The 12233-nt window shown below is 43.9% G+C and overlaps 1 protein-coding gene across 1 annotated transcript in view; it reads left to right on the top strand.

The window, feature by feature from the left end:
- The first annotated feature begins 11272 nt into the window (after positions 1-11272).
- Positions 11273-12233, top strand: part of KDELR2 (KDEL endoplasmic reticulum protein retention receptor 2) — a 24228-nt gene continuing 23267 nt past the window's right edge. Inside the window, exon 1 of the mRNA XM_003795427.3 lies at positions 11273-11509. Within this exon, the coding sequence (XP_003795475.1) occupies positions 11419-11509 (91 nt within the window). The 5' untranslated portion in view covers positions 11273-11418. The remainder of the gene's footprint in view (positions 11510-12233) is intronic.

Raw genomic sequence — 12233 nt, 5'->3', positions numbered from 1 at the left:
GGACGCACTGCAGCCTGGTATTCTCTCCCATCATTCCCCTAAACCTTCTATGGCTCCTGATAGGAAGCCATAGGGAGAACTTGTTATCCTTATCTTGACCTTTAAACAGCATTGGGCACTATTTACCCTCCCTTGGCAAATTCATACACACCCAGAGTTCAGCTCCCAAGTGTATACTTGCTGTTGGTAACCCTGTCATGGGCTTGGTTTCTCATCACCCCAGCTGCTTGTAGCCCTTGCATACATCAAGTGCTCAATAATTGCCCATTAAGTCAAACCAAAATGCCATCAAGATAGCATTTTGGGTAATGTTGCTCAAGAACATTACTGGCTCCTTTCTGGAAAAGATTTTGGCCATGTGTATCCAAAGCTTTAAAACAAAGTGCAAATTAGATCTACAGAGGATTGACAAGTAATGCAGACACATAATAGAGTGAGTCAGATGTAAAAAAGCAACTTATTTGAGGCTAAGGATGATGTGCAGTTGACACATAGGGACAGGAAAGGTGACAAAAGACTAGAGACTGAGGAACCAGGATAGTGGGTGCCCTGTCCCAGGGTGGGGGGTGTTTCCACTCCCCTTTAGCTGGTAGGCTTCTATGGGGGAAAGCAAGCCTTACGTTGCCTGATCTTCTAGCAAAATAAGCCAATAATACCAAAATAAGCTAAATAAATTTTATTTAAAATGTCCTAATTTTTGAAATATTGCAACCAGGCTCTGTGCCTGTAGCTCAAGCAGCTAAGGCACCAGCCACATACACCAGAGTTGGCGAGTTTGAATCTAGCCTGGGCCTGCCAAAAGACAATGACAACTGCAACCAAAAAATAGCCGGGCGCTGTGGCGGGTGCCTGTAGTACCAGCTACTTGGGAGGCTGAGGCAAGACAATTGCTTAAGCCCAGGAATTGGAGGTTGCTGTGAGCTGTGACGCCACTGCACTCTACCCAGGGTGACAGCTTAAGGCTCTGTCTCAAAAAAAAAAAAGAAATATTGCAACCAATTCTAAACTTTACAGAAGATTATCAATTATAAGCCAAAGAAAACATTTCTGTGACCCTAATGGAACCCAGCTTCAGGTTTGCAACTCCAGAAATAAGACATTCCATGTGACATCTTCATAGGACTCTAGGGTATAGTGGGATACTCCATAAGCAGAGACTTGATTCATTTTATAAATTTTAGCAAGGGAACTGTGTTTGGAGCTAGCTGGCAGTTCTGATTTCTGTATGGACAGAAGCTAATTGTCTTATTTGGAAGATGTCCTTTTTTTAGAAATGTCATCTGGATGGGCTTTTTAATCACAGGAAGCCAAGACCCACACAATGTGCTGGGTAAAAACTGTGAGGTCGGCTCGGCGCCTGTGGCTCAAGTGGCTAAGGCGCCAGCCACATACACCTAAGGTGGTGGGTTCGAATCCCCAGCCCGGCCCGCCAAACAACAATGATGGCTGCAACCAAAAAATGGCCGGGCGTTGTGGCGGGCGCCTGTAGTCCCAGCTACTTGGGAGGCTGAGGCAGGAGACTTGCTTGAGCCCAGGAGTTGGAGGTTGCTATGAGCGTGTTGCCATGGCACTCTACCCAGGGGGATAGCTTGAGGCTCCGTCTAAAAAAAACAAACAAACAACAACAACAAAAAACTGTGAGGTCACCACAGAACCAAACACAAGCCCACAGATTGAGGGGCTACAGGTCTGTTTAGTTGTGTAAATTAGCTACATCTTTATCTTTATAGTTCCCTGAAAGGTAAAGAAAATATTTTCTCCAAAAGGAAATTGGGACTAGACTGTTGAGGTCCCCAGCAATGGTTGTGTTTTTTTGAAGTATGAGACCAGGCTACACATCCTATGGGGTAAGTTAGGGGGTTTCCATGGGAGGGAATGAATGTCCTTGCTCTGGGGCAGCCAGGGTAGGATGACAATACAGTGCAGAAGGGGAGAATCCTCAGGGTGCATTTGGGGACCCACATACCAGCAGAGGGTGAGCTGGGCCCTGCTTTTTGGATGGTAGCATTGATCTACAATGCTGCTATCCCCCATGGAGCTCTGGGCAGACACCACCACCATGTGGCCTTATTTGCATTGGGAGGGGTTGTGCCTGTTGGGGGGGGGATTAGTTCAGGGAATGCAAAAACCTTAGAGAAGTGAGGCAGAGGTGCTGCCCAGAACATAGACGTTAGGTCAGGGTGTCAGGTTTATAGCATGTAGCCACATCCTTCAGGGATGCCCACAGAATCTCCTTTTAGGAGGAGGACCCCAGGAGAATTACCAGACTTCCTGACAATTTGAGCCAGAGCTGTATTACAATCATTGTGACTTGAACACTAAAAAACACAAAGGCGTGATGTTATTTATACCTCCCCAATCTGGTTGAATGGGGCATATCAGTTACTAGGAAACTGACACCAGAGAATTACTCAGAAATGCAAATGGACACTGAAGCGCATGCTTCAGTGGAGCAGAAACAACCTGAATATAGGAACTCAGTGAAATAAACTATGTGTCAGTTATAGGTTGCTATTAAGTAATGTAGCTATTAAAATGTTGAAGAAATGTCAAACGTATGGAAAAATGCTATAATAAAAACGAAAAATGCATAATTGTATGTAATAAAGTCACTTGGAGTGACATGGGAGGTTTTTGGACCCTTGATATGGACAGATTAAAAGGGAACAAGAAAGACCTAAGGGAATTTTGGAGTGTCACTGCCCTGATGTCACAGTTCTATGAAACTGAAGAATGTAGATGGTAGGGAATGTACTGATGTTAAACTTCTACATGACCAACTTTCTGGGAGATGAATTTTCTCCTGGTGGAAATATAACAACATACCATTAGTTATCAATCACTCTGGAAAAAGGTGAGTCTCAGGGTCTGTCTGAGATAAAGAATCAAAAAGCAAGCTTTGGATTGGACTGATCCCTGGAGAGTGACCATTCTTTCTGGCCTGAATTCCAAGGCCTCATAATGCCTGGACTGTGTTCAGTGCAGCAAGTGGGTGTGCCATGCTGTGTGGAGCTGGGGGAAAGCTCTAGGGCTATCTGTCTAGGTCCCACCATCATCCATCCTTCTAAGAAACCCAGTGGACCTTTAGCAGCCATTTTCTGCAATGTGCCCTTGCCCACCTAAGTTTATTGAATCTTGAGTAAGCCCCTGACCTAAGCTGGGCCAATCAGAATCCCTTCTAGGAGAACATTAAATAAATACTTAGGGATTCCAGTCTTACCATAGCTGTTGTCTGGGACAGAAGATAGAATCTTGATGGATGGACCAGAGAAGCAGAGAAAACAAGAGTCAGAGAGAAGAATGAGGTACACACCTTTGCATCTGTTTTACTGTTTCTAAGTGTCGTCTATCAGCCATTATATCTGTTTCACGAGAACTCAGGCTATGAAGAGTCTCTAACCAATCATTAATTTAATGCTAACTAGTGGAAGATTCTGTAGAGTGTTGTTCACATAACTTCATATTATTCCAAAAAGACTGTAAAAATAATTTGCAGTCTTTCTGAAAACAGTATACTTAGATACATAGTATGCAGAAATTAACCTCAGCTATAACCTGAGAGATTTACATTTCAGCAGCAAACTTACAAAAGGAAACGAGAGTGAAAAAAATACAATTTTGTATCACTACATTACATAACAGACTGAAATATGTGCAGTTTTGATGATGCTCACTTAAGACTAAAATTTTGTCTCACGCTAGGAAAAAGCAAAACAGAGATAGATACAAAGGAGTTACAAGTCTTCTAGATATAATTATGTCAACATCAGCCAACATGCTATAATTTTTATACTACTCACTACTAAAAAAGGTATACACATACTATATCCAAAACGGAGGGAGAGCTGAAAAGAGGATGGCTCTTTCGAAATATTTGATATTTTCAGTGTTTTACATCTGGCTTGCCCAGATGTCACTTTGCGCATCTACTTCTAAGATTGAGAGGTAGATGGACGTGCTATGGATTGTTTTCATTTATAGGGAAAGAAGAGTGAAGGACAGGACACTCATCAAATTGCCAAAATATCCAAGTATATGTTATGTGTAAATATTGATGTAAGTTGACAACATCTTACCATATAAATCAATTTATTTTGCAATGTTTCTACTTGCCAGTGAGTAGCCCTAAATATTAAGACTGATCCAAGATTTTTACACTTACCCATTTTTAGATGTATTTGAAATACACAATACTTGCAGAAAATACATTACTTAACTTGCCCAAAACTAAGTGTCCCAAAAATAAATCAGGAGATATACACCTTTGTCAAGAATATAGAACCATTTCTCATTTCTCAAGAAATTCATCTCCAACTTTGATTAGCCTTGTACTAAGTACCCACTTATTTCTGAAAAATGCTGTGCAAGTGGACACTAATAATGCTGACTCAGTAGCTAAATTTCTGAGTAGCCATAAAGGAGTACTGTTTAGGAGACTTTTTTATTTTGTCAGTTTCTTTTCCTGCCTAGGGGAAGACTCCATCTTGGGAAATGATCAGGCCCACTGCCTCCTTGAAGCTCAGTTTCTGCCAAATGAAAAAAGTTAGATGCTGAGTTCTTGTGTTTTTCTGGGGCTTTCAAAATTTCCATCACTGCAGAATCTTTACCTTAACAGTATTCTAAAGTGTCACTCCTGGGGTGGCGCCTGTGGCTCAGTGAGTAGGACACCAGCCCCATATACCAAGGGTGGTGGGTTCAAACCTGTCCCCAGCCAAACTGCAACAAAAAAATAGCCGGGTGTTGTGGCGGACACCTGTAGTCTCAGCTACTTGGGAGGCTGAGGAAAGAGAATCACCTAAGCCCAAGAGCTGGAGGTTGCTGTGAGCTCTGACATCATGGCACTCTACCAAGGGTGACAAAGTAAGACTATCTCTAAATATAATAATAATAAAAATAAATAAATACATAAAGTGTCACTCCTTCTTGCTTCTCCTACCTTCCTTCTGGGAACATTTTTATTCTTCCTTAAGTAAATTTTTTTATTTTAGAATATTCTAAATATTTTTTTACCATAGTTTTTATACCATGTCTTTTTTTTTTTTTTCTTTTTGCAGTTTTTGGCTGGGGCTGGGTTTGAACCCGCCACCTCTGGCATATGGGGCCAGCATCTTACTCCTTTGAGCCATAGGCGCAGCCCTACACCATGTCTTTTTATCAGCCATTATTTTTGAGAGAGAGTTTTACTGGGAACTATAGTTTGGATGTTTGTCCCCTCCAAATCTCATGTTAAAATTTATTCCAGGTGACACCTGTGGCTCAAAGGAGTAGAGCGCCGGCCCCATGTACTGAAGGTGGCAGGTTCAAACCCAGCCCTGGCCAAAAAAAAAAGAAATTTATTCCTCAGTGTTGTAGGTGGGGCCTAATAGGATGTGTTTAGGACACAAGAATGGATCCCCCAGGTAAATTAATGCCCTACCTGTGTCATGTCTGTGCACATGCATGCATGTGCATGTGTGTTTGTGGTGAGGAGACCATTCTCACTTTATTAGTTTCCATGAGAGCTGGAAAAAGAGTCCAGCACCTTCCCACCCCCTCTCTCTTGCTTCCTCTTTCACCATGTAGTCTCTGCACACACCAGCTTCCCTTCACTTTCTTCTATGAGTGGAAGCATCTTGAGGCCTTCTCCAGGTACAGATGCCTGATCTTGAACTTTCTACCCATCAAAATCATAACCCAAATAGACCTTTCTTTTCTTTCTTCTTCTTCTTTTTTTTTTTTGGCAGAGTCTCACTCTGTGCCCTGTGTACAGTGCCATGGTGTCATAGCTCACAGCAACCTCAAACTCTTAGGCTCAAGGGATTCTCTCTCTCTCTCTCTTTTTTTTAATTTTGCTTTCAATTTCAACTGGCTTTCACTCAGTTTGAAGGTTTTTTTTTTTTTAATTTTTTTTTCTTTTCTTCCTTTAGTGATTCTCTTGCCCTTTGCCTCCCAAGTAGCTGAGCCTACAGGTGCCCACCACAATGCCTGGCTTTTTTTGGTAGAGACAGAGTCTCACTCTGGTTCACTCTAGCTCAGGATGGTCTTGAACCTCTGAGCTCAGGCAATCCACCCACTCGGCCTCCCACAGTGCTAGGACTACAGGTGTGAGCCACCATGCCTGGCCTCAAGGGATTCTTTTGCCTCAGCCTCTCAAGAAGCTGGGACTATAGGCACCACTACAACAGCCAACTAGTTTTTCTATTTTTAGTATAGACGGGGTCACACTCTTGCTCAGGCTAGTCTCAAACTCCTGAGCTCAAAGCCATCCATCCATGTTGGTCTCCCAGAGTGCTAGGATTACAGGCTTGAACCACCATACCTGGCCACAATACAGTAAGTTATCTGTACTTTCTCATGATTGATTTCAAAGATTTCGTTCTCTCTTTGCCCTTGGCATTCTGCATTGACTAGGAAGATATTTCATTGCCTTTATCTCATTTGGGATTCTTGAATCTGAAAATTGGGGTATTTCAACACTTCTGGAAAGTTCTCCATTTTCTCTTGGAATATTACTTCTCTCCTATCCTCTCTATCTTGTCTTCCTTCTGAAATTCAAATTAGACATTTTTGTTACATTCTTACTCTATTCTCTTTGTGTTTTAACTCTCTCTTTCAAACTCCCTCTTTCATATTTTCCATTTCTGCCTGATAGTACTACATTCTGTTGAATTTCTTTCTTTATATTTCACTTCTAGCTCACTAATTCTCTCATTGGCTATGTTTAATCTCTGTTCAGCTCACCCATTGAGTTTCTAATGTCAATTATTATGGTTTTCATTTATAAAAAGTTCAATTTGGTTCTTTTTCAAATATGCCAGATCAGCTGGGTGGAATAGTTTAGGAAGCAAACGCAAGAGAATTGTTTGAGACCAACCTGGGCAACATAATAAGACTTCCATCTTTACAAAAAAGTATAAAAATTAGCCAGGTATTGTGATACATGTTTGTTGTCCCAGCTGAGACAGGGAGGCTAATGCAGGACCATCACTTGAGTCCAGGAGTTTTGGGCTGCAATGAGCTGTGATGAGACCACTGCGTTCTAGCCTGGGTGACAGAGAAAGACTCCCTAAAGTGTGCAGGGAACCATTTCTTGGGTGGTGCCTCTGTATGTGACTAATGGAAAAGAAACATAGTGTGAAATGTAGAGAGACAGAAGCCAGTCTATCAAAAATCTCTCCAAGTAAAAACATCAAATAGTAGAGGATTTGGCTTTCAGTGAAGTTCAGTCAAAATGGAAATTTTCTCTTATGTGACTAGACTTGATAATTCAGTAAATATAATTATGGGTATATGATCCATTTTTCTTTTCTTTTTTTCCTCTCTTTTTTACTTTTAAAACTTTATGTATATTTCCTTTTCCATTTACAGGAACTCTGTTAAACATTCTTCTTATGAGAATCCAGTGAAATAGAATGATCACAATTCCTGTATACCTCTGTGTAAGGTTCAAACCCTGGTAGAACTCAATTATTCCATATGTCTTTGGATAAAGATACATGTTTTATGCTTTATCCTGTGTTAGTTATCAGTACCTGAGTAAAAAATTGCCCCATAACTTAGCTCCTTAAAACAACAAATTTTTGTCTGGGTGTGATGGCTCATACCTGTAAATCCTAGCACTCTTGGGAGGCCCAGGTGGGAGGATTGCTTCAGCTTGGGAGTTCAAGACCAGCCTGAGCAAGAGCAAGACCCCATCTCTATTAAAGATAGAAAAAATTAACTGGGTGTTGTCTTGTGCACCTGTAGTCCCAGCTACTTGGGAGGCTGAGGCAAGAGGATCACTGGAGCCCAGGAACTTGAGGTTGTTGTGACCTAGGTTGATGCTACTGCACTCTAGCCTGGGGAACAGAGGGAGATGCTGTCTCAAGAAAAAAAAAGTAAAAAAACAACAACAAATTTTCATTATCTTACAGTTTTTGAAGGCCAGGAATTTGGGAGCAGCTTAGTTGGATGCCTCTGAATTAGGAAATCTTACAAAGTTTTATAAATAAAAATCTAAAGAAAAATAAATTTTCCCTTGACCATCTCACAAAAACCTTCTCTTTCATCATTTCTTTTAGAAAATTTTCAATCACTAATCTTTTTTCTGTCTCTTTCAGATATATAGTTTAAAAGATAAAGAAGCCTCTTGCCACTTTAGCATCCCAGAAAAGTCTTTCCTAGGGGCAGAAGATTTTATTTTTCATTATATTTCCTCAACAGTTATAGTTAAGACATCAAGTCAAGGTTTCATTCATCTGAAGGCTTGATTGGGGCTGGAGTCCTGCTTCTAAGTTGGTTTACTCTTGTGGCTATTAGCAGAAGGCCCTTTGCAGGCTGGTAATAAGAAGACTATTTCTTATCACATGGGCCTCTTCATATGGTTGCTTCATGTCCAGACAGCTAACTTCCTCCAGATTGAGTGATGAGAGAGAGAGAGAGAAGAAGAGAGAGGACAAGCAGGAGGAGAATAGAGAGAGACAGGGAAGAGGAAGCCACAATATTTTTTATGACATAGACTCAGAAGTGACTAACTACCATCTCTATTGTACTGTTTTTGTTGGACATGAGTCATTAAGTCCAGTCCACATTCAAGGGAAGGGGAATTAAATTTTACCTCTCATGAGATGTGTCACATAGTTTGTGGACATATTCCAAAACCATGAAATACTACAAGGAGTGCCAATGAGCTGGTTACCTAGTATCACCAATTCAAAAAGTAACACATATTAGCCCCTACACAAGAAAACTAGAAATATCCTAAGATCTTGTAGCTCTTAAATGAAACATAGTTGAGACTCTCCCAAATGTGATAATGGTCCTAAAAATATCCATGATATTACCAAGAATGAGTTGAAAAGATGAAATAAATATTTATAAAGCATCAAAAATTCTTTTATTTTGGCTCGGTGCCAGTAGCACAGTGGTTACAGTGCCAGCCATATACACTAAAGCTGGCAGGTTCGAACCCAGCCCAGGCCAGCTAAAGAACAATGACAACTGCAACAAAAAATATCTGGGCGTTGTGGCAGGCACCTGTAGTCTCAGCTACTTGGGAGGCTGAAGCAAGACAGTTGCTGAAGCCCAAGAACTTGAGGTTGCTGTGAGCTGTGATGCCACACACTCTACCAAGGGTGACATAGTGAGACTCTGTCTTAACAACAACAACAACAAAATTCTTTTATTTTAATCAACTATGCTAGAGAAAAGACCATTTTTCTATTCTTTCAATAGAAAATATGTCAAGATCATTATATGAAGGGGAAATAGTGTATAGCGACAAAAATATAGGAAAAAGACTATAACTGAAGTATGTGAAGTAGTTACTATAATTAATAAAAGTATTATTTTCTGGATTTTGTGCTCTCTGTAGTATCTGTGAGCAAAGCTAAATTCATGGGAGAGAGACCTGGGCAATTTCCCAGGGACCAGTGCTTGGATGGGCCTGTATTCAAAGTTTAATGTTTTGCAACCACCGTATTGAAAGTTTTAATAATTTTGTCTTTGAGGCTTGGTGCCTGTAGCTGAAGCAGCTAAGGCGCCAGCCACATACACCAGAGCTGGCAGGTTCAAATCCAGCCTGGGCCTGCCAAACAACAATAACAACTATAGCCAAAAAATAGCCAGGCCTTGTGGCGGCTGCCTGTAATCCCAGCTACTTTGGAGGCTGAGGCAAGAGTATCCCTTAAGCCCAGGAGTTGGAGGTTGCTGTGAGCTGTGATGCTATGGCACTCTATCTAGGGTGACAGCTTGAGGCTCTGTCTCAAATAATAATAATAATTTTGTCTTTGAATGTGTGTTTTGCAAATTAAGACTAATGAGACAACAGAGCTTGAAACAGAGAGCTGAAGCCTGGACATACACATAGTTCCACTTCTTGCCACCTCCTTGCCTCCCCACGGTGGGTTCTCCTTTGCCTACTCCTCATGCCTTGGCAATCTGGCAGTCTGTCCTTATTTGCCCTTGCCCAGTGACCACTGCTGCCCTCCACTCAGTGGAGGCCTAGGTGCAGGTACAGAGTGGGTAGAGTCAGGTCAGCATGGATAAGCGGTGACCTCTCTGGGCAGGTCACAGCAGTTGCTGTCCACCAATTCATGGTGTACCTGGTAGGCAACTCAGTAGGGGCAATTCTCCTGCCCACCCTGATCCAGGTACCTAGCCTGTCTTAGCATGGAAGTTGCAATGTCCATGAGGATAGCCCTCTGCCAGGGGTAGGAGTGTAGCACGTGGAAAGGGGTGATCCTTGACTCACACTCTGCTCTGTCAGGTCAGTTGGTGGGAGAGGGAGCCAGTGCCATCAGGCTCAAGTGCATACCCTGTACAAGTTCAGTTTAAGACACTCATGTGCTTCCCTGGCATACCTGAATGTCTACACTGGCCCATCCAGCATCCTCATGCCTGAAGGTGGGTGTGTTCACTTGGCCTGCTCAGAGCCCGGAGGACACCCCCTCCCCCCATTTTCTTCCAACCTTCCTGGGTCCGGCCTTTGTCTTTCTCTTCTGGACAGCTCCAGGCACCCTCCATGGACAAGCCATGAAATAAAATTGGGTACTTTCAGAAATTCTTTATCTGAGTTATGTGCTCTGATATTTGCATTCAAAACTGACATTGCCCAATATAAAAACAAATGGTAAAATTCATGATCATAATTTAAATTATTTCTTCTTTACTTAGAAAGATGTTAAATAGCAAACATGAAATACCGCAAGTTGGGAGAGGGTGACTGCAAAAGAAAAATGTTTTATGTTATCTTTTACTACTTTAACAGCGCTGCTGTCCTCCCCGCCCTCCACTAGAACCTTGTGTTTCAATTTGCACCGGGACAGCACATTCTGTAGCAGATCCTATTTGTCAGCTTTGTTTCGTTTGTAATTTCTTGTGACTTTCTAGTCCTACAGAAATGTTCAGTTTTCTAATTTTGCGTTCTCTTTCTTAAAGACAGTCTCCAGGCTGATAAAATCTTCGGACCCCCACGTAAACCACTCTCCACTACATCTCCACTATAGATCCAGTGTTGATCTTGACCAGTGTAATTACAGCTTAATTTTCTTTCTTATCCTTTTTCATGCATTAAGCTTGTAGAACTTTTATGGTAAGTGAAAGGAAGTAAAAACCTCTCACAAAAGGATGATTTCAAACATTAAAGGAATGGGCCGGCACCTGAGAGGAAGCCAGAATCCAGGCAGAGAGAAGTTGGCGAGAAGCCGGAGTTCTCCTCTGGGAGCTTCCCAAGCTGCCTAGCCCGGCCTGCATTCAGTAACGTTGTCTTTAAGGGGCGGGGCTATGCGCGGGGCCAGGCGGAGGCCGCTCTCCCAAGCTGCCCCGCGCGCGCGCGCGCCGGCAGTTCGGCCACGTCCCTGGCCACGTCGCGCCTGCTCTCGCCATCTTCGCCGCTTCGTTTCAGGGGCTGCAGCCGCCGCCGAGCCCCGGGGCCGCTGCGCTGCGCCGACTGCCGCCGCCATGAACATCTTCCGGCTGACCGGGGACTTGTCCCACTTGGCGGCTATCGTCATTCTGCTGCTGAAGATCTGGAAGTCGCGCTCCTGCGCCGGTGAGTGGCTGGGGAGGCCCGGGAGGTTCGGGCGGGGGCTGGGTGGCTTGGAGGACCCACCGACCTCGGCCGTCAGGCAGCCCAGCGAGCCTGCGCCAGGCAGACACACCCCCTCGGCCGGCCAGTCTGGTGCCCGGACCCGGGGAGGTAGCCTGTGGATTTTCGGCGTGGGCGCCCAGGCCCGAGCCAAGCTGTCGCATAGCCGGGCCCCGCTTCGCACTTAGTCCGCTCAGGAACTTGAGCTGTCGGAGGCGAGGGGGAAGGCGCTAATCCCGAGGCGCGGGGCCCTGTTCTGTCTGAAAAGTTTGTGTTGGGGAGTCTGTCAACTGTGTCCTCGCCGTGGGTTCTAATGGGACACTTCTCCGTGCGTTCAGATTGAGTCCTGAGTGGGGCGTCTGGGGTACGGGGAGCCCGCGAGTCAGAGAGATCGGCGGGAGGAGGATGGGCAGGACCGCGGCCGGCTCGGCCTGACGTGGCAGCCTAGCCAGCCCGGGAGGTGGGGCACGCAGGGGAAGAGGTCGTCTTTCTCCTCCACCCTGCCCCTTCAAGGACTGGGCTGTAGGTTAGGGGGTCGGGTCGGGCCTGTCCTTAGAGTTGTGTGGGCTTAATCCAGGGTCTTGGGTGCATGATCACTCCCGCCACGGGAGGATCTGTGGGGAGACCTTAAGTGAATTTTTTGGTGTACGTAATTCTGCTCTGAGAAACGAACTGGCTTGTCAAACTC

Source organism: Otolemur garnettii, unplaced genomic scaffold (genome assembly GCF_000181295.1).
Source record: "Otolemur garnettii isolate 467f Iridium unplaced genomic scaffold, OtoGar3 scaffold00092, whole genome shotgun sequence".
Classification (NCBI taxonomy): domain Eukaryota; kingdom Metazoa; phylum Chordata; class Mammalia; order Primates; family Galagidae; genus Otolemur; species Otolemur garnettii.
Note: the sequence above shows the minus strand (reverse complement) of the source record. Positions and strands in the feature narration are given on the sequence as shown.